The 23,004-nt window shown below is 37.6% G+C and overlaps 1 protein-coding gene and 1 pseudogene across 1 annotated transcript in view; one reads left to right on the top strand and one right to left on the bottom strand.

Moving 5' to 3' along the window:
* The window catches only part of YME1L1 (YME1 like 1 ATPase), a 31,554-nt gene extending 9,176 nt beyond the window's left edge, over positions 1-22,378 (bottom strand). The window contains exons 1-12 of the mRNA XM_055427702.2: positions 22,162-22,378; positions 16,195-16,326; positions 10,427-10,589; positions 9,869-9,967; positions 9,537-9,646; positions 7,883-8,033; positions 7,399-7,482; positions 6,014-6,096; positions 3,822-3,912; positions 2,360-2,512; positions 1,651-1,783; positions 557-619 (exon numbers count right to left, since the gene is read on the bottom strand). Of these exons, the coding sequence (XP_055283677.1) occupies positions 557-619; positions 1,651-1,783; positions 2,360-2,512; positions 3,822-3,912; positions 6,014-6,096; positions 7,399-7,482; positions 7,883-8,033; positions 9,537-9,646; positions 9,869-9,967; positions 10,427-10,589; positions 16,195-16,326; positions 22,162-22,194 (1,295 nt within the window). The 5' untranslated portion in view covers positions 22,195-22,378. The remainder of the gene's footprint in view (positions 1-556; positions 620-1,650; positions 1,784-2,359; positions 2,513-3,821; positions 3,913-6,013; positions 6,097-7,398; positions 7,483-7,882; positions 8,034-9,536; positions 9,647-9,868; positions 9,968-10,426; positions 10,590-16,194; positions 16,327-22,161) is intronic.
* LOC148775462 (cytosolic iron-sulfur assembly component 2A pseudogene) lies at positions 18,819-19,319 on the top strand (annotated as a pseudogene).
* Positions 22,379-23,004: the final 626 nt, after the last annotated feature.

Raw genomic sequence — 23,004 nt, 5'->3', positions numbered from 1 at the left:
ATCTTACTGCTATACTATAAAACGTTAAACTAGACTCTTAAGCAAGAACCAACTATTTAGATCAAATGAAAGTATGAATAATTTAAACAGTAAAATCAATAAAAATCTTAAACTACAGTAAATTTTACTTTTAAAAATGTGCTGTCTACTACCCACCCCCAAAAGCTCTGTGATATCTAAGTCATAGAAAGATTCTTTTAGTAGCTTTAATGAGATACAATTCTCACATCATAGAATTTGAAGTGGACAATCCAGTGGGTAATAGATTCAGAGTTGTCTAACCATCACAATAATTTTAGAGAATATTGATCCCTTCCCCCACTTTCTCCAGCCAAAAGAAACCCCAAGTCTACTGGCAGTTATTTCCCTCCTGTTTGCCCAACCTCTGGCAACTAGTATATTACTTTCCATTGCTATGGATCTAACTATTCTGAACATTTCATATAAAAGGAATCACATAATATGTAATGTTTTGTGATGGGTATTCTTCACTTAGCACAGCATTTTTAAAGTTCATCACGGTTCTAGAATATATCACAAAAGTTTTAATACTTACTTATCTAATGCCTCTGGGAAATTTGTGGCACCTATGATGATAACTCCTTCGTTGGGTTTAAAACTATTAAGGAAAAAAAGTATCTTTTCACTGAAAGTTAAAACAGCACACACAGAGAAATGTTCTACACAACTGTTTATCTTCAATCTTATTAACAGCAAAGAAAAGGGGTTGTCTTTTTAATACCCCAAATAGTAAGACATCACTAACTGCTTTTTAAAAGGTCAATGCACTTCAATAACGGAGAAGGCAATGGCAAGCCACTCCAGTACTCTTGCCTAGAAAATCCCATGGATGGAGGAGCCTGGTGGGCTGCAGTCCATGGGGTCGCTAAGGGTCGGACACGACTGAGCGACTTCACTTTCACTTTTCATTTTCACACATTGGAGAAGGAAATGGCAACCCACTCCAGTGTTCTTGCCTGAAGAATCCCAGGGACGGGGGAGCCTGGTGGGCTTCCATCTATGGGGTCACACAAAGTTGGACACGACTGAAGTGACTTAGCAGCAGCAGCAGCAGCACTTCAATAAAACTCGTTAATAAATCACCAAATCATCTGTGGTTTCACAGTAATTTTTCTACTTAGGAAGAGATGACCTGACACAAAAAAATTGAGTTTCTGACTAATTTTTTGAAAAATTATTTTCAAGTTTACCAATTCCAATTATTTACTCTTAAACTTTCAGAATGTCTTATATGACTTTAAGAAACTTCTCTGCTTCATTCAAAGCAAGTCCACCTCTTACTTTTTACATTATGAAAACTGATGCAAGCTTTTGATCTCCAGTAACACTCAGAGCTAGTCACAAACTGCAGGAATGAGGGTATTCTTTCACATCTCCAAAGAGATGACTACTTTCAGTTAGAATCACTGCTTTTCTGTCATACTACAGTAAATGAAAATTTTACTTTTCAATTTAAGAGTAGTTAATACATCAATTATCAATGATCCCATTAGTAAAACAATAGTCAAAATAGCTTGTCTTTACTTCTTGCACATAGGATATAATGTTGCCTGTAAACTTAAAATTTTTCCTATGTCTGAAATGCTACTAAATATAACACCAAATTCTCAACACAGAAGAGTCAATTACCCATCCATTTCAGCCAGAAGTTGATTTATAGTCTGCCGTGAATATGGATGCATTGGAGATTCAATTCGCTTCCCACCAACAGAATCCAATTCATCAATAAATATAACACAAGGGGCATTTGCTTTTGCTTCCCCTAAAGACAAAAAAGATTCAAATAAGTTTAATAAAATCAACACCTTTAAAATAAAACTGCATAAATATTTAACAGCCAATAAAAGACACTCGTTAGGGAGCAAATACATAAAAGAAGGTCTTTCTTAACTGCTTTAAGAAGAGTAGTCTCAAATGAAAAAAAAAAAAATTATAACACTGAGTATTCATTCTTCCCAGTCGTACAAACCATATACAGTCAGATTTGAGGCAAATAATTTTTAAATATATACTACAGAATTGATAAATAAGGTGAAAACAAAACACACCAAAAAAAAAAAAAACAAAACCCAAAACAAACAAAACTACAGGTTTTTAACAGAAAGACCTCAGCCTCATCCAGCAACCTAGTGATTCCACAAACTCTTCTGACTAATTGGGAAGAAAAGTAATAGTCTTATTTTAGCCCACACACTAAGTTACCTGAGAGTCACATTCTACAATGGCTATTTCAGCCAACTATCAAATCAGAAACAAGAAGCAAAGACAGAGTTTAAGAAACCCTCTTTTCCTAACATTAAGAGAAATTATTACTATATGAAAGATCCGCTAAACCTACTAAAAAGATTTCTTATACGGCTGGCTCCCACACCCACAAACATCTCATCAAATTCTGAGCCAGAAGCATAATAAAAAGGAACATCAGCTTCTCCAGCAACAGCTCGGGCAAGAAGTGTCTTTCCTGTTCCCGGTGGTCCAACTAAAAGAATTCCTAACGGAAAAAAATAAACAAGAATGGTTCAAATTAAAAAACAAAAACACAACCTGATAACTTAAAACAAATAATTACTAATTAATAAGTACAGTGCTGTGGTTGAAGGCACACCAATGATCAATATTTTCAAACATAGTCAAACATATTTGTCTCTATAAATGATTCACTTCAGGACCTGCTTCGTAACTAATTTTCCTGTATTATTTAAATACTGTTTACACACTGGGATAAATGCTGGTATCTGAATATGACTTTGGATTAGATAACAGTTTTGGATCTATGTTAAATTTCCTGACTTTAATAACTGTACTGAAATTGTAAGAAGAGAATATCCTTAATTCTTAGGCAACACATGATGAGGTATTTAGGAGCAAAAGAGCATGACATCTGTAATTTACTTGCAAATGGTTTAAAAAAAATGTAAAGAAAATCAATTAACAAATAGAACAAACTGTTAAAAAAATTTTTGAGTCTGAGTTAAAACTATGGAGGGAATTCTTTGTACTATTTATTGTTGCAATTTACTTAAAAGTTTGAAATAACAAACTTTTAAATTATCAAAGGAAAAAGATAACAGAACAGTATGTTCAGAATGAGCACTTGTAAAATATCAATTAAGAATTACTAATAAACTTCCAGATGCTGATTGCAGCCATGAAATTAAAAGACGCTTGCTCCTTGGAAGGAAAGTTATGACCAACCTTGATAGTATATTAAAAAGCAGAGACATTACTTTGCCGACCAAGGTCCGTCTAGTCAAGGCAATGGTTTTTCCTGTGGTCATGTATGGATGTGAGAGTTGGACTGTGAAGAAAGCTGATCGCCGAAGAATTGATGCTTTTGAACTGTGGTGTTGGAGAAGACTCTTGAGAGTCCCTTATACTGCAAGGAGATCCAACCAGTCCATTCTAAAGGAGATCAATCCTGGCTGTTCATTGGAGGGACTGATGCTAAAGCTGAAACTCCAATACTTTGGCCACCTCATGAGACGAGTTGACTCACTGGAAAAGACTCTGATGCTGGGAAAGGTTGGGGGCAGGAGGAGAAGGGGACGACAGAGAATGAGATGGCTGGATGGCATCACCGACTCTGTGGACATGGGTTTAAGTGTACTCCGGGAGTTGGTGATGGACAGGGAGGCCTGGCGTGCTGTGATTCATGGGGTCGCGGAGAGTCGGACACGACTGAGCGACTGAACTGAACTGAACTGAACTGAATAAACTTCCATCAGGTAAATCTGATAAAAGTTAAATTAGTGATATATTACAGTGTTTTGTCAAGTCACGGGAAAGCGAAGATACCTTACCTTTTGGAAGTTTACCTCCAAGAACAGTAAATTTTTGTGGATTTTTCAAAAATTCAACAACTTCCTGTAATTCCTGTTTAGCTTCCTCCACCTGAAGTGATACAATTTACCAAATAATTTAAAATATTAATTATCTTACCAAGACACCCTCTTTGGATATTGTAAATTTAACCTGATATTAATTTGGCTTTTTGTTTCAGTGAAAGTATACAAAAGGCCCCTTTAGAAATACTCACACAAAGGGTTTTCTCCCGACCCTCAGTACCAGATGCATGAAATCTCCTTATATATCCCAACGAAACCCCTTTCTAATTGCTTCCTTTGGTTAAAAAAAAAACCTGTTACATTCAAAATTCTAGTTAAATGTCTCAGTGGCATTTAATATAGAGTTGCCTAATAAGTTTCAAATCTAAAACTTTTTTGGACCTGGTTATAAGCTTCAAGGGCAAACTATCTGGACTTACTATATATTAATGATAAGTGAGTCAGTGTTTAAGTTATAACATTAATTTGTGACTAGTTATGAAGTTATTTTTATTACAAGGAATTACTACTAAAATATAAACAATTTAGTTCCTAACAAATGCCAAAGGACAGTGACTGAAATTAAGCTATAGTGTACTGCTTTATAAATAGTTGTGGTAAAAAAAAGTTTTAAAGATTTAATTCACCAAATATAAAATCTGACAGAATTGAGATCCCTAGCAAAAAAATATCCAATCTGGCCAACAAAAATTACAATCAGAATATTAGATCATCTTTAAAACTCTGACAAGGGTTAAGAAAGCTATCTATTAGAAACAGGGAGCAATTTTCCTAATCAGCATATAAGCAGAAGTCAGAAATGCAAATTCCTAGTGGCAAAATGGTATCAATAAATGAGTGAAGGCCAGATGTAGAACAGCACTGGTAGAAATGTGCTGAACTGGAAAGCAACAGTCCCTTTAAAGACAACCACAGCATAGCTCTGCCAAAGAACACAACCTAGTGTTCCAGAATTCAATTTTCAACAAACACCGGAAAGTTTTTCATGGGTGCAACTTCAATTTAAAAATGTTAGCTACCAGAGTAAATGAAGAATACCTTTTTTGTATGTATACTTTCACGTATTTATTTTAAATTACCCTCACATAATAATATATTTGTAGCCAATCTACAACCTCATATCACACAACTTTTAATAACTCAGTGAGAAAACTCATTTACACTGGGCAGTGATAAAAAGAAAGTACTTGGGAAGGGGGTAACAGGAAACATATTGACGGGCCAAAGTCCCACAAGACTTACCCCTCCCCCTCCCCACATACCCCTCAGATGTCAATCCCCCACCGAGGTTGTCATCTGTGCTTCTGCCAATTGGCTATAAATTGGAGATTCCCAGAATCCCTCCTTGAGTTTAATTTGGCAGAGCAGCTCATAGAACTCAGGAAACCAGGTTAGGTACTATTGGCTCATTATGAAAGGATATACCCTGAAACAGCCAGAAGGAAGAGAGAGGTAGGCCAGGGATACAGAAGGGTACAGGCCCTCCATGTCCTCTCTGAAAATGCTACTCTCTTCACGTCTCTATGTGTTCACTAACTGAAAATGCCTCCGAACCCCGACCTATTGGGATTTTAATGGAAGTGTACTCACATAGGCATAATCAATTATTAACTCCTTTCCAGCCCTTCTCCCCTCTCTGGAGAACAGAGAGTAGAGGTGGAAGTTCCAAGATTCTAACCACAGGCTTGATCTTTCTGGTGACCAGCCCCCTCCAGGAACCCACTCAGAGCCACCTCATTAGAACAAAAGACATTGTGGGACTTCCTTGACGGTCCAATGGATAGGACTCCATGTATTCACAGCTGTGGGCCCAGGTTCAATCCCTGGTTGGGAAGCTAAGGTCCCATAAGGTGCACGCTGTGTAGTCAAGGGGACAAGGAAAGAAAAAAACAAAAGACACCGCCATCACCCAGGACATTCCAAGAGACTCAGAAGCCCTGTGTCAGGAACTGGTGTCAAAAACCAAACAGTAGAACAAAACATACTCCCTGTGCTCTTATCCCCTGGGAAATTACAAGGGTTTTAAGAGCTCTGTGCCAAGAACTGGAGGCACACATCATATATGTATTTTCTATTATTTCAACCTTTCTAATAAAAAATACAATTAAAATAATGTTTTAGAGACCAAGGTAAACTTTTTAACTTACTCCTTTAACATGTTCAAAGGTAACATTTTTCATCTGCACAGGATCTACAGCAGAATCAAGCCCCGTTGTTGTCCGGAAGCGGACTAAAGGGACAAAAAAAAATGCTTACATATTTGATAGATTCATAAAATTCTAACTACCTTATTTTTCAGATGCAATAAAAGTCCAGAAAAATGAAATGTCTAAGATCACAATGCGAGGAGTAGGAATTAGATCTTCTGGATTTTGAGACAATGTTCAAGGAATGAATGATTCTCATTAAAATGACATCTTTGCCTTTCCAATTAAAACTAAGAATTTTCCTCTTCTCCTTATATCTAATAATAAAAATGAAAACCAATGGTTCTCAAGCTCCATTGTGTGTAATTAAGAAACACAAAAGAATAATCATCAGAACTCTTTCCACTCTTCCACCACTCTGCTGATACCACCTACCAATCCATACACTGGTTTCTTTTTTTGGAAAAAATAATTTAAAAAAAAAACAGAGAGAGACAAGAGAAGGCACATCTAGATATAAAAAAGGCTATTCCTGGATGTTAAAACCTCATCTCAGGTTTGATAACTTTTAACCTAACTGGGGCTACATCAAGTTCTAGGAATAATTTCTGATCTAGGTCCATCAATGTTCTTAAGTGTAAATCATTGTTTTTTCCTCTCAAGGTAATCATCACAAAGAAAGGGGAAAACACAATATAAACACTGAATGACAACTGGAAAAATCAATTGGACGCACTTAAATCTGACATTATTACTTCATTTTAGAATGGCAAACTGAGAAAACCTGAGGCTCTAAAGTAATTTTCTGTGTGTTAATTTTCAATACATTGAATTTATTACTGTGCCTTTGAAATAGATGACTATTTTCACTCTGAATTGCTATTATAAAATTTTCCTGCATGTTCTTAGAATTTTATCATTGGTTAAGTATCATTTCCTAAAAATCTGGGGAATTAATCATGTCCAGAAGTAAATTTAAAATTATTACTCTAACATAATCCTTGGAACTTTAAAAAATATTACATTCTTAAAAAAGTACAACTGAATTTATACAGTGTCTGAAGGAATTTTTCTTATAATCCATAAGACAATGCAAATATAGTAAGTCCTCTGACAAGGAGGATGATTCATAATCATAAGAGATTAAAATTTTTCTATCTCAATGCAAAAAACAATCTCAAAGTAACCCAATCTGAGAAGTCTCAAATTTGGATTAAAGACCTAGACTCTGGAATTATAAAGATAAATGTTTTCTTATCTCTAAGTCTTAGACTAAGGAAAAGAAATGAGTATATAAAAGATTTTTTAAAAAGTCAAATATAAAATATATTTTTAATATATAAATAAAATATAAAAAATAAAAGTCAAATATAAAGAGTCTCTACCAGATAAAAATGGGTTCTTTAAGAGTCCATAAATGCCAACTACCAGCAGAATAAAAACAATCAGACGAGTTCTTCTTAAAGAATCTGAAAAAAAAAGGAAAAAGGCTTAAATAAAATGTTATCTGTGAGAAACGACAGCTCAATGAAATGCAAACATGAGGTTACTGATGGTAATGACATTTCACAACACACAGTTCTGGAGCCTGGTATATTCTGCATAATCTCCATGACCGCCTTTCAGCACGTGCTATCAAACATTCCACAAAGCCTCTTGTACTTCTATCGCTGACTTAGGTTCACTTCAGACAGTGAAAGTGCCAGGACATATTCTGTTTCCACACAGCTTAAGATACAAATACAAGGAAATGTAACCAATAAAAAGTTTCATAATTGTTAGAAAAGTTATTATAATCACTTAGAGGCAGGACTGTGATTTCCTTTCAGATATTCCTCTCCAAATATGGATGCTGTCTAAACAACTTACCATTGGTTTTTTGTGTTAGCGCTTGAGCTTTCAGGAAACCCTCTGCAAAACCAGTTTTAAATGCATCTTGGTGAGCTTCAGGTATGTTTTTGGTTTTCATGAGTTTATCCAAACTCTCAACGTCTGATCCTCTGTCCCGCAAAAGAAACCCCTAAATACACAAACAACACATCAGTATCACTGACTATAGGTAATTTTCCCCCCAAACATAACAACTACTCACAAAAAAATTCATTAAAATTCTACAATTTAAAATTTTTATTGTCAATGTGAAGAATTAAGACTCAACAATAAATAGCCAATGATTAGGAAACTAACACTGGCCCATATACTTCTAGCGGTTAATGAATATAAACTATGTAAATCACTAACTCTACTGAATAACAGGTCACAAGTTGACTTAGGGTTTAATAACTTACAATAGGTCACAATCCTTTATTCCTGCCACAAGAGAAACCTCACTCATTTATTAAATGTTTACTTAGCACCTTTCATATATCAATACTTGACTGTGTGTAAGTTTTGAAGATGTAAATACCAATGATCGGAATGCTTTCAGTCTACTGGGAAGAGATACACAAATAACTAAGTTTTTGAAGTTATTTTGATATTACATTAGAGGAACTAGGTATGGTGGTAAAACAAATGCTAAGAAGTCAGGAAAAACTTTACAGAGGATGGGATAACTAAACCACAGAAACACAGGGCATAAACAATTTGACAGTGCCATGAAACAACAGCCTCTAGTACTCAAGAGCTATAAGAATCTTGTTTGACAGGACTTTAAAACACCAAGAGAGGAGAGGCTAGAGGGAGAGGAGATGGTACACTCAAAGATGAGAACAGAAAAATGTTAGGCAGAATGCCAAGTGATGAAATGCCTTATGTACCATGACAGAAATCTGACAATAAAGCGGAGGAATACAACCATTGGGCTTCCCTGGTGGCTCAGAGGTTAAAGCGTCTGCCTCCAATGCGGGAGACCCGGGTTCGATCCCTGGGTCGGGAAGATCCCCTGGAGAAGGAAACGGTAACCCACTCCAGTATTCTTGCCTGGAGAATCCCATGGACGGAGAAGCCTGGTAGGCTACAGTCCACGGGGTCGCAAAGAGTCGGACACGACTGAGCGACGGAACGGAACGGATACAACCATTACACTATTACATTTTAGACAGTCTAGCGGATGACAGTCTGGAGACTGGACTAAAGCTAGCAAAAATGAAGGCAGGGAGACTAAATAATCATCATCTGTCTATGCAGTGGACCTGGGGATGAAGACAGATTTAAGAAATATTTAAGAGGCTGGATCAATAGGATTTTAGTAATTATGGATGCAGGAAGTGAGAGAAGATGGACAAATCATAGTTAACCACAATGTTTCTATCCTGGATGGATGCTACTTATTAACATAAGAACACATAAGCAGGTGTAGATTGACAGAGAAAAAAATAAAGGAAGATGTCTAACAGGCTAGTGGAAAGAGAAGCTTGGAATCCAGAAATGTTGTAGATATAATGATTGCATAGAATATTAATCCATTATCCTAAATGAAAAGGTGAAAGAAAATCAACTAGCCAAAAATATACATCAGATATTGAACATTCTTTCTGAAAAGTACTGCTTTCTCAAACAACAACAAAAAAGGTGTAATTACCTTCACAAATGATGGCGCTGTGTGCTGCGTTTCTGCTAATCTTTCAGAGGTGGACTGCAGACGTCGTGTCCTTGATTTCAAAGTTTTAAAACCCCGAGACTGTATGAAAACTGAATGAAACGGTATCACATTCAGTTTTCATTTTAAATTTTCACAAGGGAAATGTCTACTAAGAACCAAAACTTTGACACTAGTTATTTCCAAATATTCCGCAGATTCTACTGTGAGCTACAAACGAATGTTTCTAATCATTAATATCACTAAGAAAGATAAATCAGAATATATTAAACAAATCTATTTTTTTCAAAATAAATATAATTGTTGCTTCGTACCTGGCCAGTTCTGAAGATCTGAACAAATACTTTTAAGAGTTCTTGAATGTTGTCTATACAAGCAAGAGGAACGTAAAGTACTAAACATATCTAAGCAACCTGGAAAGAAATTGTAAAACTTAAACTTTCTAATTGTCAATCAAATCACAAAATACAACAAATGATTTTACCAAATATTATAAAAATCAAAACAAGTTATTTCCAAGAGACAATTTCAAAGCTAATCAACAATGTGATGAAACATTGGAAAACAGAAGTATGTTAATAAGTAACATGAAAGTAAGTGTGAGTGGCTCAGTCACGTCCGATTCTTTGCGACTCCATAGACTGTAGTCCTCCAGGCTCCTCTGTCCATGGAATTCTCTAAGTAAGAATACTGGAGTGGGTTGCCATTCCCTTCTCCAGGGGATCTTCCTGAGCCAGGGATCAAACCCACGCTACAAGTGGATTCTCTACCATCTGAGCCACCAGAGAAACCCCCTAACCTTGTTATCTATTAAATTATCAACAGTACTAAAATGGCTTACTTTCAGTGAAACATAAAATATATTAACTTACCATATTTATTTTCAAAGAAGGACTGTGCAGATACATGAGATGTATGCCAATGGGAAGAAACATTTTTGTCCTTATAAAATCCAGGAAGTAGACTGTCTACCAGTTGCTCAATCTGTCCAATTTTTAATTCAGACAATCCAAGGTCCCTTAAGTTAAGTACAGGCTGTAAAAGATTGAGTCAACCATGTAAGCATTATTATTTTTTAACTTTTTGTTGACATATATTTGACTTACAAAGTTTCAGTTGTTGTTTAGTCGCTAAGTCATGTCCCACTCTTTTGTGACCCCATCAACTGTAGTCTACTAGGCTCCTCTGTCCATGGGACTTTCCAAGCAAGAATACTGGAGTGGGTTGACATTTCCTTCTCCAGGGGACCTTTCTGACCCAGGGATCGAACCCACATCTTTTCAGTTATATATATACACACATGTGTGTATATATACACACACACACACATATGTGAAGTGTGTGTGCTCAGTTGTGTCTGTCACCCCATGGGCTGTAGCCCACTAGCCTCCTCTGTCCATGGGACTTCCCAGGCAAGAATAGACTGGGTTGACATTTCCTTCTCTTGGGCTCTTCCTGACACAGAGATTGAACCTGCATCAGCTGTATCTCCTACATTGGTGGGGGAGTCCTTACCAATAGCAACCCCTGGGAAGCCCTATATATATATAATTTTCTACCGTAAGTTACTACAAAACATTATAGAGTAGGCTCTTGTTGTTTAGCTCAGGTAAGCATCATCACATCAAGCTATTTAACTTAAAGAGTACTTATTAACTAAAATAATGTGAATTTTTAAAATCTAATGAAGGTATTGATTCCCTTTTCCTTCAAATATTTAAAAAATAAATTAGTATGCATATTTTTCTAGTTCTATCTTTACTGAGGTCAACCATGTGAGATTTGACAAAGTTTTTTAAAAAAAATCATACTCCCAATAGTATTAGCAGTCCATAGAGCTTTAATGACCATAAACAAAAGCCCATTCAATAAACAATTGCTGAGATTCTTATTTGAACTGAAAGGTTCTATAAATTACCCATATCTAACTCCTAGTAAGGAGAGAAATTGAACAAAGCAAAAGATGTGTGGAAACCAGTCAAGAGAATACATTCACCTTAAAACAGTTCTAAAATAACTAGAAGTTAAATAGGAGTAAGCTGTTTTCTTGTTCAAATGAGCAGACAGGGAGCCATTAAGGACAAGTAACGATTTAAAGTCCCAGCAGCTAAAACTTCAAGTAAGAGAAGTAAAACTAAACAAAACAAGTAAAACATCAACTTTTTATGACTGATATAGTCAGATCCCTGGATTACATAGCTCTGGATTGATGTTCAGGTGCTAGTCAATTATAAGCTTTGTAACAAGTCCTTCACATTCTTAGAATTCCTTTCCTCATTAGGAAAATGATTATAAAATATATCCTGCTTATTTCACAACAGGATAGTATGGATCAATGGATGAGATCATGCCTTGCCCAAGTCAGGAGGAAATAAAATATTTAATAAGTGCTTTTTAAGGTAATAAAAACTGTACAATATAAGGCACAGTATTATAATGGAACCAGAAGGACTACAATATTTAAAAGCTACAAAGATATTTTATCTTCTAAAATGGGGAAACCAAAAAAGTCTATTTATAATACAAAAAGAAATGCAGATTTTTAACTAAGTAGATTATTCACCTTACTTATTGGGTATCAGGTCCTAGAACACAAAGAGAAATAAAGTACATATGAGTATGATAGATAATTACCATACTACATGGTAACTGCTCTTACAGAGGTATTTTTTTAAAAGTGGTAACAGAACACAGAACAACCAATTTCCTAAGTTAGATAAGGTTTCCCAGAATTACCACTTAATTCACACACGATGGGGAAACCTCGGGGAAAAGGACAAACAAAAAGTCATCAGAGGGCCTGGAATGTTTGAGATGCAGTCAAGTTCAGTGACTGAAAAAAGCCCTAGAAAGGTGGGCTATGGCCCTATTATGAGGAGCTGTGTTTGAATTTAATTCTATACCTAGTATCATTAGTTTTGTTTTAGAGGAAGAAAACAGAAGATAAAGATGATAATCTGGAGGAAAGAAGGCTGATATAACAAGAGGAAAAAGGCGTGAACCTGAACTGAGCCCTAAGAGGAATGCAAATACCAAGTGGCAGACAACAGACACTTGAAGAAACCAGTGAAGAACAGGATTATGAGGGAGAGGGGCTCTGGATGGATGTGCAGGTTATCCATCTGCTGTCTCTCAGTTCCTCTTGGTCCTTTCTCTGGCTCCACAATCATGGATATGAGTCCCTTTAAATAGTCTTCCTTTGTTGGCTAGAACATTAAGTTATCAGTAGAGGGCACTGGAGAGACTTCATAGGAGGAGTTTCTGTTCCTGGTTCAGGCCACGTATTATGTTCACTCAACAGGCTCCTGGGTGCAACACCCTTGGTTTCTCCAGCATGTGGCTCCTGCAGCTTCTCTGAAGTCTGGCTCCTGTGTGCACAGCTGCCAACAGTACTTGGCAGCTTTCCCACGAACAGCTTCTCCTGGTACCCAGGTGGCAGATTTGCATCAGGTTCAGCTTGCACAGCACCACTGACTTCTAAGCCATTTAGTGAGCCAAGGCCATACCCTCTCCAACAACCTCAGAACCTCAGCCCAAGGGTGGAGAACTCTTTGTGGGTAGTTCAATCCTGGGAGTATTAGCTGCTCCTTGAACCTGCAAGTCCTATATATTTTGAGTTCTCTTTGCTTATTACTAGCCAATCCCTAGTTATGCCAATCCCTTCTAAGACCAATGTTTTTTAAAATATTCAACTAAAAATACTTACTATATTAAACTTAGACTGTTCAAATGACTATGTGGTCTCTCTCTTGGTTGGACCCAGACTGACAAAGAGGTGCTAAAACCACTGTACGAGCAAATAAACTGGAATATGAAGAAGTAGTTCAGATTTAGACATCTTAATTTTGAGGTCCTTGAAGCCTGTCCAGAGGGTTTTTTAATAAGTCACCAGATAACTATTTTAAAACTTTAGAGATACTTTAGAGTTGAAGGTAGATTTGGGAGTTATCAGCATATAGATATATACAAACATTAAGAGAGATAATCTGGGAGACTGTGGAGAATGAAAATTAGATTACAGGTAAATGCATCCATTATTTAAAAGGGTGGCAATAAAAAGAAGTCCAGCAAAACAGAAAGAGAAAAAAAAATCAATGCAGTATCACTCAATTTCTGAGAGTACTTTGAAAACAGTGGTTATTCTTAAGGAAAAGTTGGAAAAGTTGAAAAAGTTGCAGATTTTTTAAAAGGCCTGTATTTACTGTTAAGGAAATCAACAAAATACACCAAGCCTATAAAATGGTAAAAGTAGTAGCCAAACTACAATGGGAGATGGTATAAATAAAAGCAACGATTAAGTTCAGAATACTACTTTTTTAGTAAGTCTGAAAGCAAAAGGTAAAGAAGTCAGACAGCTTGGAAGGAAGTTAAAAAGAAAGTTTTTTCGCTTGTATTGTGAAGTGGATGTTTGAATGAGTTAAGACTTGATGAAAGCAAAGGCATCGCAGAACAAAAGAGGTGAGAGTAGAGATGAGGAAGGATACTTAAGAAAAATGGAAATGTCTGTGAAACAATAACAAGCAGTCATCAGTGATAAACCACAGGACTCATGAGGGTAAACTAGAGGATAAGACACCAATTCTGTATCTGAAACCATTAGTCTTAAGTTCAACTTTGGCTTCTAGAATTTAGTTACTTTTTAAGCTAAAATATACTTCACCACTGATCTAGCCATTTCACTTAATGAAACAGTTAAGTATTTAGTACCATGGAAAGTACAAGTGGTGCTGTTTATAGCAGAAAAAATTGGAAACAGTACCCAACAACAGACCATAAAATGAACAGTCTGAAGTCATAAAAACTAACGTATGGTATAACAAGTTCATAAGACTATTAAATGATGAAGGAAAAAACTTAATCTGCATATACAGTATGATCCAACTATAAAGTACAAGGGAGAAAAGGAGAAGTAGGATCATGGATTAATTTCTCCCACTTACATAATATTTTCCAAAATTTCTGAAATGAACATAATAGTGCTGCATGCAGCAATTTTGACACATGCAGTCATATCATCAGGAAAGCTCTCTTAGACTGTAACTGAAAAGGGTGTCACAAAACAAGAATGGACCACCTATAGAAACAAGCAATAAGAATTTGCCAGATAGTATTAAAGGAAAACATAAAGACAAATTTTTCACCTACATAAAATTGTATTTCAAGACTTACCTCACAACCATCCCATCACCCACTCCCACCAAAAGCAAATATAGAAATAGTGTCAGATTTCATTTTCTTGAGCTCCAAAATCAATGCAGATGGTGACTGCAGCCACAAAATTAAAAGACGCTTGCTCCTTGGAAGAACAGCTATGTCAAACCTAGACAGTGTTAGGAAAAGCAGAGACATCACTTTGCCGACAAAGGTCCGTCTAGTCAAAGCGATGGTTTTTCCAATAGTCATGTATGAATGTGAGAGTTGGACCATAATGAAGGCTGAGCACTGAAGAACTGATGCTTTCAAACTGCGGTGCTGGAGAAGACCTCTTGAGAGTCCCTTGAACAGCAAGGAGATCAAACTAGTCAATCCTAAAGGAAATCAATCCTGAGTATTCATTGGAAGGATTGATGCTGAGGCTGAAATTCCAATACTTTGGCCACCTGATGCAAAGAACTGGCTCACTGGAAAAGACCCTGATGCTGGGAAAAATAGAGGGTAAGAGAAGGGGGCAACAGAGGATGAGGTGGTTGGATGGCATCACTGACTCAGTGGACATGAGTCTGAGCAAACTCAGGGACACAGTGAAGGACAGAGAAGTCTGGTGTGCTGCAGTTCATTGGTTCGCAAAGAGTTGCACACGACTTAGTGACTGAATAACATATATTGTCCTCTGCCACAGTCCCTCAAATGAGGACTAAGGATATAAGCCATTTACGGGCTAAAGAGGTTTCTGTGAAACTTAGCCACATATTATAGTGTTTACTATGAAAAATGTATTCTGAACTACAAGCAACTATCTTAGTAACAAGTCTTGTAAACACAAGTTCCTAGATTAGCAATTTGCTATATACCAGACCACTCGATGGACATGAGTTTGAGTGAACTCTGGGAGTTGGTGATGGACAGGGAGGCCTGGCATGCTGTGATTCATGGGGTCGCAAAGAGTCGGACACGACTGAGCGACTGAACTGAACTGAACTGAGACCATAATGATTTTACAATTCTCTGAATACTCAAAGCACAGTTTCATAGCTAATACATTTCATTTTCAGGTATCTGTGTTTCAACTGTTCAATTACACTGAAAGCTTCTATAAGGCAGCATATAATAACTTCTTGCTCTTCTGTCTTCCCTGAGACTTGTGGGGCAGTTGTGGAGTTAACTGTGGGATCCCTACTACCACTGAAGCAATACAAAAGAATATTTAAATGGTATCAGACAAGTAGTAACATAGGAAGTGAATACAAATGCATTGCCACATGAAATTTTTTATAAGATAAATGTTAAAAATAGGACAAAGTAATATTCTATACACACAACAAAGCTGGAATTAGATGTCTTTAATCCTGCAACAGAGATTAAGCTGAAGACAGAAATCACCCTGCTACAAATGCCTAAACATAGAAAGTTATTTCAGGCATGTTTACAATGTACTAAACCAAAAAAAGCTTTCTCACACATCCAGGGTAAAAATTCTTACCTCATTGCTGGGGGCTTCATGCTCAGACACTACATCTCGATGCTGGTTTTGAGAAATGGATGGACTGACAGAAACTGGTGTTTTTTTTGGTGAATGGAAAGCATTGATGAGATGACTCAAAGGAACTGTAACCTAAAAAAAGATAAAAGCTGAAAATCAGCAGTGCTTTTTAGAATAAAAACAGCAAAAAAAATTTTTTATTGTCAGAACTGGGGATTGTACAAAATTAAACATACAATGTTTATCAAAACTATACATTAAAAATTATAAATAGACTATTGCTGGTCAAAAACTACTAACTTTCAGGATAGTATTGGGCTTATATATAGCTGCTGCTGCTGCTGCTAAGTCACTTCAGTCGTGTCCGACTCTGTGTGACCCCGTAGACGGAAGCCCACCAGGCTCCCCTATCCCTGGGATTCTCCAGGCAAGAACACTGGAGTGGGCTGCCATATAGCAAAAGTACTAAAAATACATATATTTCATTGTTGTAGCAACCTAACTCCGAGGGATTTATCCCAAGGAAATAATCTGGTAAGTAATAATCTATGCTTGCATATGCCTAGATGATAATTTTCATCAAAATATTTTAAAATTTATGGAAAGCTAGAAATGTCCAAGAATAGGGGAGTGGCTAAATAAACAATACCACAACAAAAATGAAATATCTCACAGACATGAAACGAGCAAGCATATATCCAGAATTTTGTACTTTTCAACATCCCTACTACACCACCCCACCCTATTCTGAGTCATCTCTAAGAGGATTATTTATTTTTTGTATGTGGATTTTTAAAAACAGCAACCTAACTTCTCTCCCTGAAATCTCCTCTATTAAAGCCAGTAAGAGCTCATCATTCACTCAAAACTCTCCAGTGGCTTTTCTCACAATAAAAGTTGATGTCCTAACAACGATGACTCCCTGGCTCTTTCTCACTTCTGTGAACTGATCCACTATTAAGTTCCCCTTCATTCTCTCTGCTCTGGCCACCTTGGCCCCTTTGCTGTTCCTGGAACACACCTGGCAGGCTCTCACTCAAGTATTCTGCATTGCTGTGTATTCCCACCTCTCCAGTTAGTCACAAAGTTTGCTCTCATGCTTCCTTCAGTACTTAACTCAAAAGCAATCTTTTTATGTGTCTTTTCCCTGGCAACCTACTTACTAAACAACCCTCGCCTAAGAAATATTCCTTACTGCCTTCCTCTGCTCTATTTTTTCTTCTTGACATTTATATTATCTAACACACTTTATATATTTACTAGTCTACCTATATATTGTTTACTAGAAACCTCAACCAAAGTCCCCTTATTAGCATAAATCCAGGTGGGTGATCCAAACGGGGGCTTTAAGAATAAAAACACGCCTATCACACAGGAAATTTCAAGGACTTCAGGAGCTCTGTGCCAAGAACTGGGAACAAAGACCAAATATTTTCATTTATTATACCACATTCTCCCACTGGAACATAAGTTTCATGTCACAAGGGATTTCTTTCCTGTATTTTAATATTTTTCTCTTTTGTTTATCCATTAATTATAAAATGTTTTTACATAATACTTACACACCTTAGATTTTTTTTTTCTCTTCCTCTATTTCATTCAATACTGTATCCCAGTGCAACAATAATGTACACAGTAGTTGCTAAATAAACATTTGTTGAGAAGATGAATAAACTAAATGGGCTCTTACTATATGACAAGTTTTATACTATATACTTTACTTAACTATCTCATTCAACCCTCATAAGAGACATAAACGTTAGTTACTTCTATTTAACTGATGAAGAGAGCAAGAAATTAGATTCAATGTCATGTTCCAAGTTGTTCAGCAAGAAAAGTATAATATTAGAGGAACAATTCTAACCCAGATAATGACTTCAGGTTCCACTTAAATATTTTTCATCCCATGGTTACTGATGCAGAAGATAATATTGTTATATGAAAAAAGCAAGCTATAAAACTTTATGTAACTTTTTTTTTTAAATTATGCATACAGAACTTTCCTGGTGGTCCAGTGGTTTGATCCCTGGTCTGGGAAGATTCCACAAGCCACAAGGCACCTAAACCAGTACGCCACAACTACTGAGCCCAAACACTAGAGTCCGTGCTCCTCAACAAGGGAAGCCCTCGCTCGCTCCAAGTAAAGAAAGCCCAAGCGCAGCAATAAAGACCCAGTGCAGTCATGAATAAATGAATAGTACACATACACATATTTGTATAGAGTTAAAGGGCTGAAAGAAATTATTCTAAAATGCAATCTCTTGGAGCAATGGAATTATGGGTGATCTTTATTTTCTGCTATTTTTCTTTTCAGCATTTTTAGCAATGAGTGTGTATTATTTTTAAGAGAAAGAAATTATAAGCTCTTCTCAAGCTGCAGGAATCAAACTAAGATACATATTTTCTGTCTATACCTTTAAAAGTTTTATTTTAATTACTTATATTTCTTCTCATTCAGTAAATAATTTAAATTGCCATTTCCCTAAGTCCTCTGGAACAATCCACCTGGTCCCACCTATTATCTGCTAAAATGGACCTTTAGGCTTGTCTTGGCTCATCTGAAGACTATGCAGTTGATAAATCCTGAGGCTCACTGCTCAGACTGGCTCGGGTGGAACGTAAGAATGGGGCAAGTGTCTGGACTGCTCTCCTGGACACTGAGCAGAGTCCTGTAGCTCTCAGGCCTCTCTGAGTGGGGAGCTGCCCAGCAACCCCACATCATGGAAGAGAAAGAGCTAGAAGTTTATGACCTGATTCAAACTCTCCGGGACCCAGAGAAACCCAATACTTTAGAAGAAATTGAAGTGGTAACAGAAAGTTGTGTGGAGGTTCAAGAGATAAATGAAGACGACTATTTGGTTATTATAAGGTTCACGCCAACAGTACCTCAAGGCTCTTCAGCAACTCTTATTGGGCTGTGCTTAAGAGTAAAACTTCAACAGTCTTTACCATTTAAATATATGTTGGAAATCTAAATTTCTGAAGGAACCCACTCAACAGAGGAAGTTATGAACAAGCAGATAAATGACAAAGAGCTAGTGGCGACTGCAATGGAGAAACCCAACTTATGGGAAATTGTGGAACAGTGTGTCCTTGTACCTAAGAGCTGTTTTAAGAGCCACTAAACAGTAATCATTTGATATACCTGTTTAAACTCTGTGTAAAATATAGAAGATTCATGTTTAATACATAGGTGATTTGGACCTCAGAGCATTTTTTAAAAGGATGATTTCCAAGCAAGACTTAATTATAAGGTAGTACTTAAGTCTGTTCAGTGTCCAACATTCTCAGGATTTGTAACACTTAAATGATCAGACAAAAAAATATTTTCTAGTTATTATGTATAAGATGAGTTGCTATTTTTCTGATCCCTATTATGATACACCTGCTTTTCATGTCAAATATTTAAAATGCCCAAATGTATTAAATCTAAATCACTCTGTAAAATAAATAAAATAGACATGATTCTTTAAAAAAAAAAAGAATTTAAATTGCTAAAACATGGTCTGATCTCTTCTCAATGAAAAACTTGACCCTCTCTCATACAATTTAAATTCAAGTGTATTAAACCAATTAAGCAACCAGGAAATACAAATTGGGTTCTGGGCTTCCCTGGTGGTGCAGTGGTAAAGAACCCACCTGCCAATGCAGGAGATGCAGGTTTGATCCCTGAGTCAGGAAGATCTCCTGGAAAAGGAAATAGCAACCCACTCCAGTATTCTTGCCTGAAAAATCCCATGGACAGGGGAACTTGGCGGGCTACAGCCCACGGGGTTGCAAAGAATCAAGACATGACTGAGTGACTAAACAACATTACTATCTTCCACAGTATAAAATGCATAAGAGTCCTACATGGCCCAGTTAGGACTGCCTATAGTACATACAGCTTCTTCACTATCTCTACCAACATTACACACCACTAACTCCACTTAGCAATGATAAATTCTCCTAATATGGGGTCTTCTTGATACCATGGGCTTCCCCGGTGGCTCAGTGGTAAAGAATCCGCCTGCAATGCAGGAAGACGCAGGAGTCACTGGTTCGATTCCTAGGCTGGGAAGATCCCCCAGAGGAGGGCATGGCAACCCACTCCTGGATTCATGCCAGGAGAATCTCATGGACAGAGGAGCCTGAAGGGCTCGCAGAGTCAGACATGACTGAAGCAACTTAGTATGCATGCACACTTGATACCAACTTCCTGCAAAAAGGTTTAATATTCAGCTGCTGCTGCTGCTGCGTTGCTTCAGTCGTGTCCGACTCTGTGCGACTCCATAGACGGCAGCCCACCAGGCTCCCCCGTCCCTGGGATTCTCCAGGCAAGAACACTGGAGTGGGTTGCCATTTCCTTCTCCAATGCATCAAAGAGAAAAGGGAAAGTGAAGTTGCTCAGAAGTGTCCGACTCTTAGCGACCCCATGAACTGCAGCCTACCAGGCTCCTCCGTCCATAGGATTTTCCAGGCAAGAGTACTGGAGTGGGTCGCCAGTGCCATCTCCGTCAAATTTTTTTTCAAATGATTGGCAGGACTCCACCAGACACTAGTAACACCTTCTTGCAGCCAGCTGCAAACATCTTTTTCCATTGTCCCTGATGAAATTCTATTCTTTTTTCAAAATAAATCTCATATCCTCCTTTTCATAAACACTGTCACCCCTTAGCAGTGCATTAGCTCCTCTCTAGATTACTGCAATAACATCCTTATCTGAAAACACCTCCAGTCTTGCTCTTCCACATTCTCCATACAGCAAGAAGCCAGTATTACTCTGTAATAGACTGCAATGTAAATCTGATCATGTCACTCCTTAATATGTTTAAAAGAATTCAGTGGTTTCCAACAAATTGCAAATGAAATCCAAAGTCCCTTATTATAATTCCCTGTATGATATATCAAGTCGTCTTTCCAACCTCCTTTCTGTCATTGGCCCTTTAATCAGCAACCAGGCTCTAGCCACACTGGCCTTATTTTTGTTCCTCCAATCAGCTAGGCTTGTCACGATCTCAGAACCTCCAGATGTCTACCTGTTCCTGTCTATTCACGTGGCAAACTCCTACTCTGTTTTATTTCACATCATCATTAAAGTTCCATATTTTTTTTGTCCACCTAGTATATTACTGAAGCCCTATAAATAAATTACAACTTTTTTTAATCCAATCAGTACTAGCAAAACAAAAGCGAGTAGAGGTTACACAAAGGGACATAATTATAATCTTAAACCAAGAAAAACTAAAGAATGTCAAAGATATTTTGAAAACTGAATGTATACAAAAACTATTTGCAAAACTGTGAAGAACTCTCCAAAAAAAAAATTACCATCAAAAATGACTTTTAAGTGAACTAAGAACAAAACAGTCACAGGTGATAACTCCTGAGAGAATTAAAAATAAAAACCCTTGGAATATTTTTTCTCTGCTCTTTTGCTTTATAAATGGAAAGATGACGAGGAGGCTGAATCAAAACTTTAACTGCAAGTAATCAATAACTTAAAATATATATATTAGTTATTGCTGATAAAAAAAGAGAGTATTCATAGAAGCTTGCAAATTTCTTCGCATGTCTGGGTTAAATGCCATTAAAAAAGAGAGTGAGTCTGGGTTGTGAGTACCAGTCTTTGAAAAGGCGGAAAGACAGAAAAGAAACATCACTTGCTCCCTCTACACCTATGGTAGACGTTCCCCCTACCCACAAAGCCCACCCCATAAATGCTTAGCACTAAACAGTGCCACATGGATAAATTCCACGCAATCAAATCGATAAGCCAAGATCTCCATCACGCTCATACTATACTTAGGCTTTTTCGTCAGCCTTTTTACTCAGCGTCGCCCCGATCTTTTCTCAACACCAGGACTCTAACTGGATTGAACGCTTTCCTCCTACGATCCCTTAAAGAAAACTGCTTCCAAGAAACGCAAATGGCAAACAGCCCGGAGCAGGGCTGGGACAGAAAAATAAACTGGATGCCGGACCCACCTGGGGCTGTACGGTGCTCGACAGGGAAAACATCTCGACGCCGTCAGCGACCTCACCCGCCTGCCAAAATTGTCCTTCTTCTCCGGTCCGGCGGGGAGGCGCTGAGCCCTCTTTTCCCCTTCTTTTCTCTCTCCGCGCCCTCACTCTTCCTAGAAGCGGAAAATGGCCTCCCCAGCATACAGCTGCTGCAACGACAGACAAACCGCCCCGGAAGGCAAGGCGCTAACGCACCAGTACTTCCGGGTCAGGTGAGGTCTCCACCCTGGGCCGCTGACGCCCCCGAAATAGTTCACTTTCACATTAAATAATACACGCGCCGGAGCCCCAAAGCTTTCTGGGCGTCCTTTTCTTTTTAAAGGGAGAACGGCATCCTCCCCGTTAAATCTTCCTCCAGCTTTCTTATCAGTACTTCCGACATATTCTCCTGTTGTGACTGGGCCTTGAGCCATAATACGCTCTTTTGCTACAATTTAGTGCTCTTTATCTTCCCCACAATAAATAAAAAACTTCCTGTTGCAGGTAGGCAAGTTTCACCCAGTTAAAATGTCAAATTACAGGACCAGGCATGCGCTTCCTGCTCTCCACATTCTATGATTTCACTGGTCACCGATTCACTGACCCGACCGAACCTTTTACATTTTTCCCGCGGGTGAAAGGCCCCAGTGGAGTCTGGTGGTTGTTTTTTAAGTGGGGTAAGGGCTGGGCCCCATTAGCCTCCTTTGGACATCGGGATAAAAAACTCTTCAAGTCCCGTTATTCAAATTACAGCCCCCAAAGTCCCTTTCCCCATTGGCCAAAAACTGCAGTGCCATCCGCAGTCAGTGCGAATGAGGTAAATCTGCC

The sequence above is a fragment of the Moschus berezovskii genome, chromosome 15, assembly GCF_049115385.1.
Source record: "Moschus berezovskii isolate FMDL1 chromosome 15, NW_MosBer_1.0, whole genome shotgun sequence".
Lineage (NCBI taxonomy): Eukaryota > Metazoa > Chordata > Mammalia > Artiodactyla > Moschidae > Moschus > Moschus berezovskii.
Note: the sequence above shows the minus strand (reverse complement) of the source record. Positions and strands in the feature narration are given on the sequence as shown.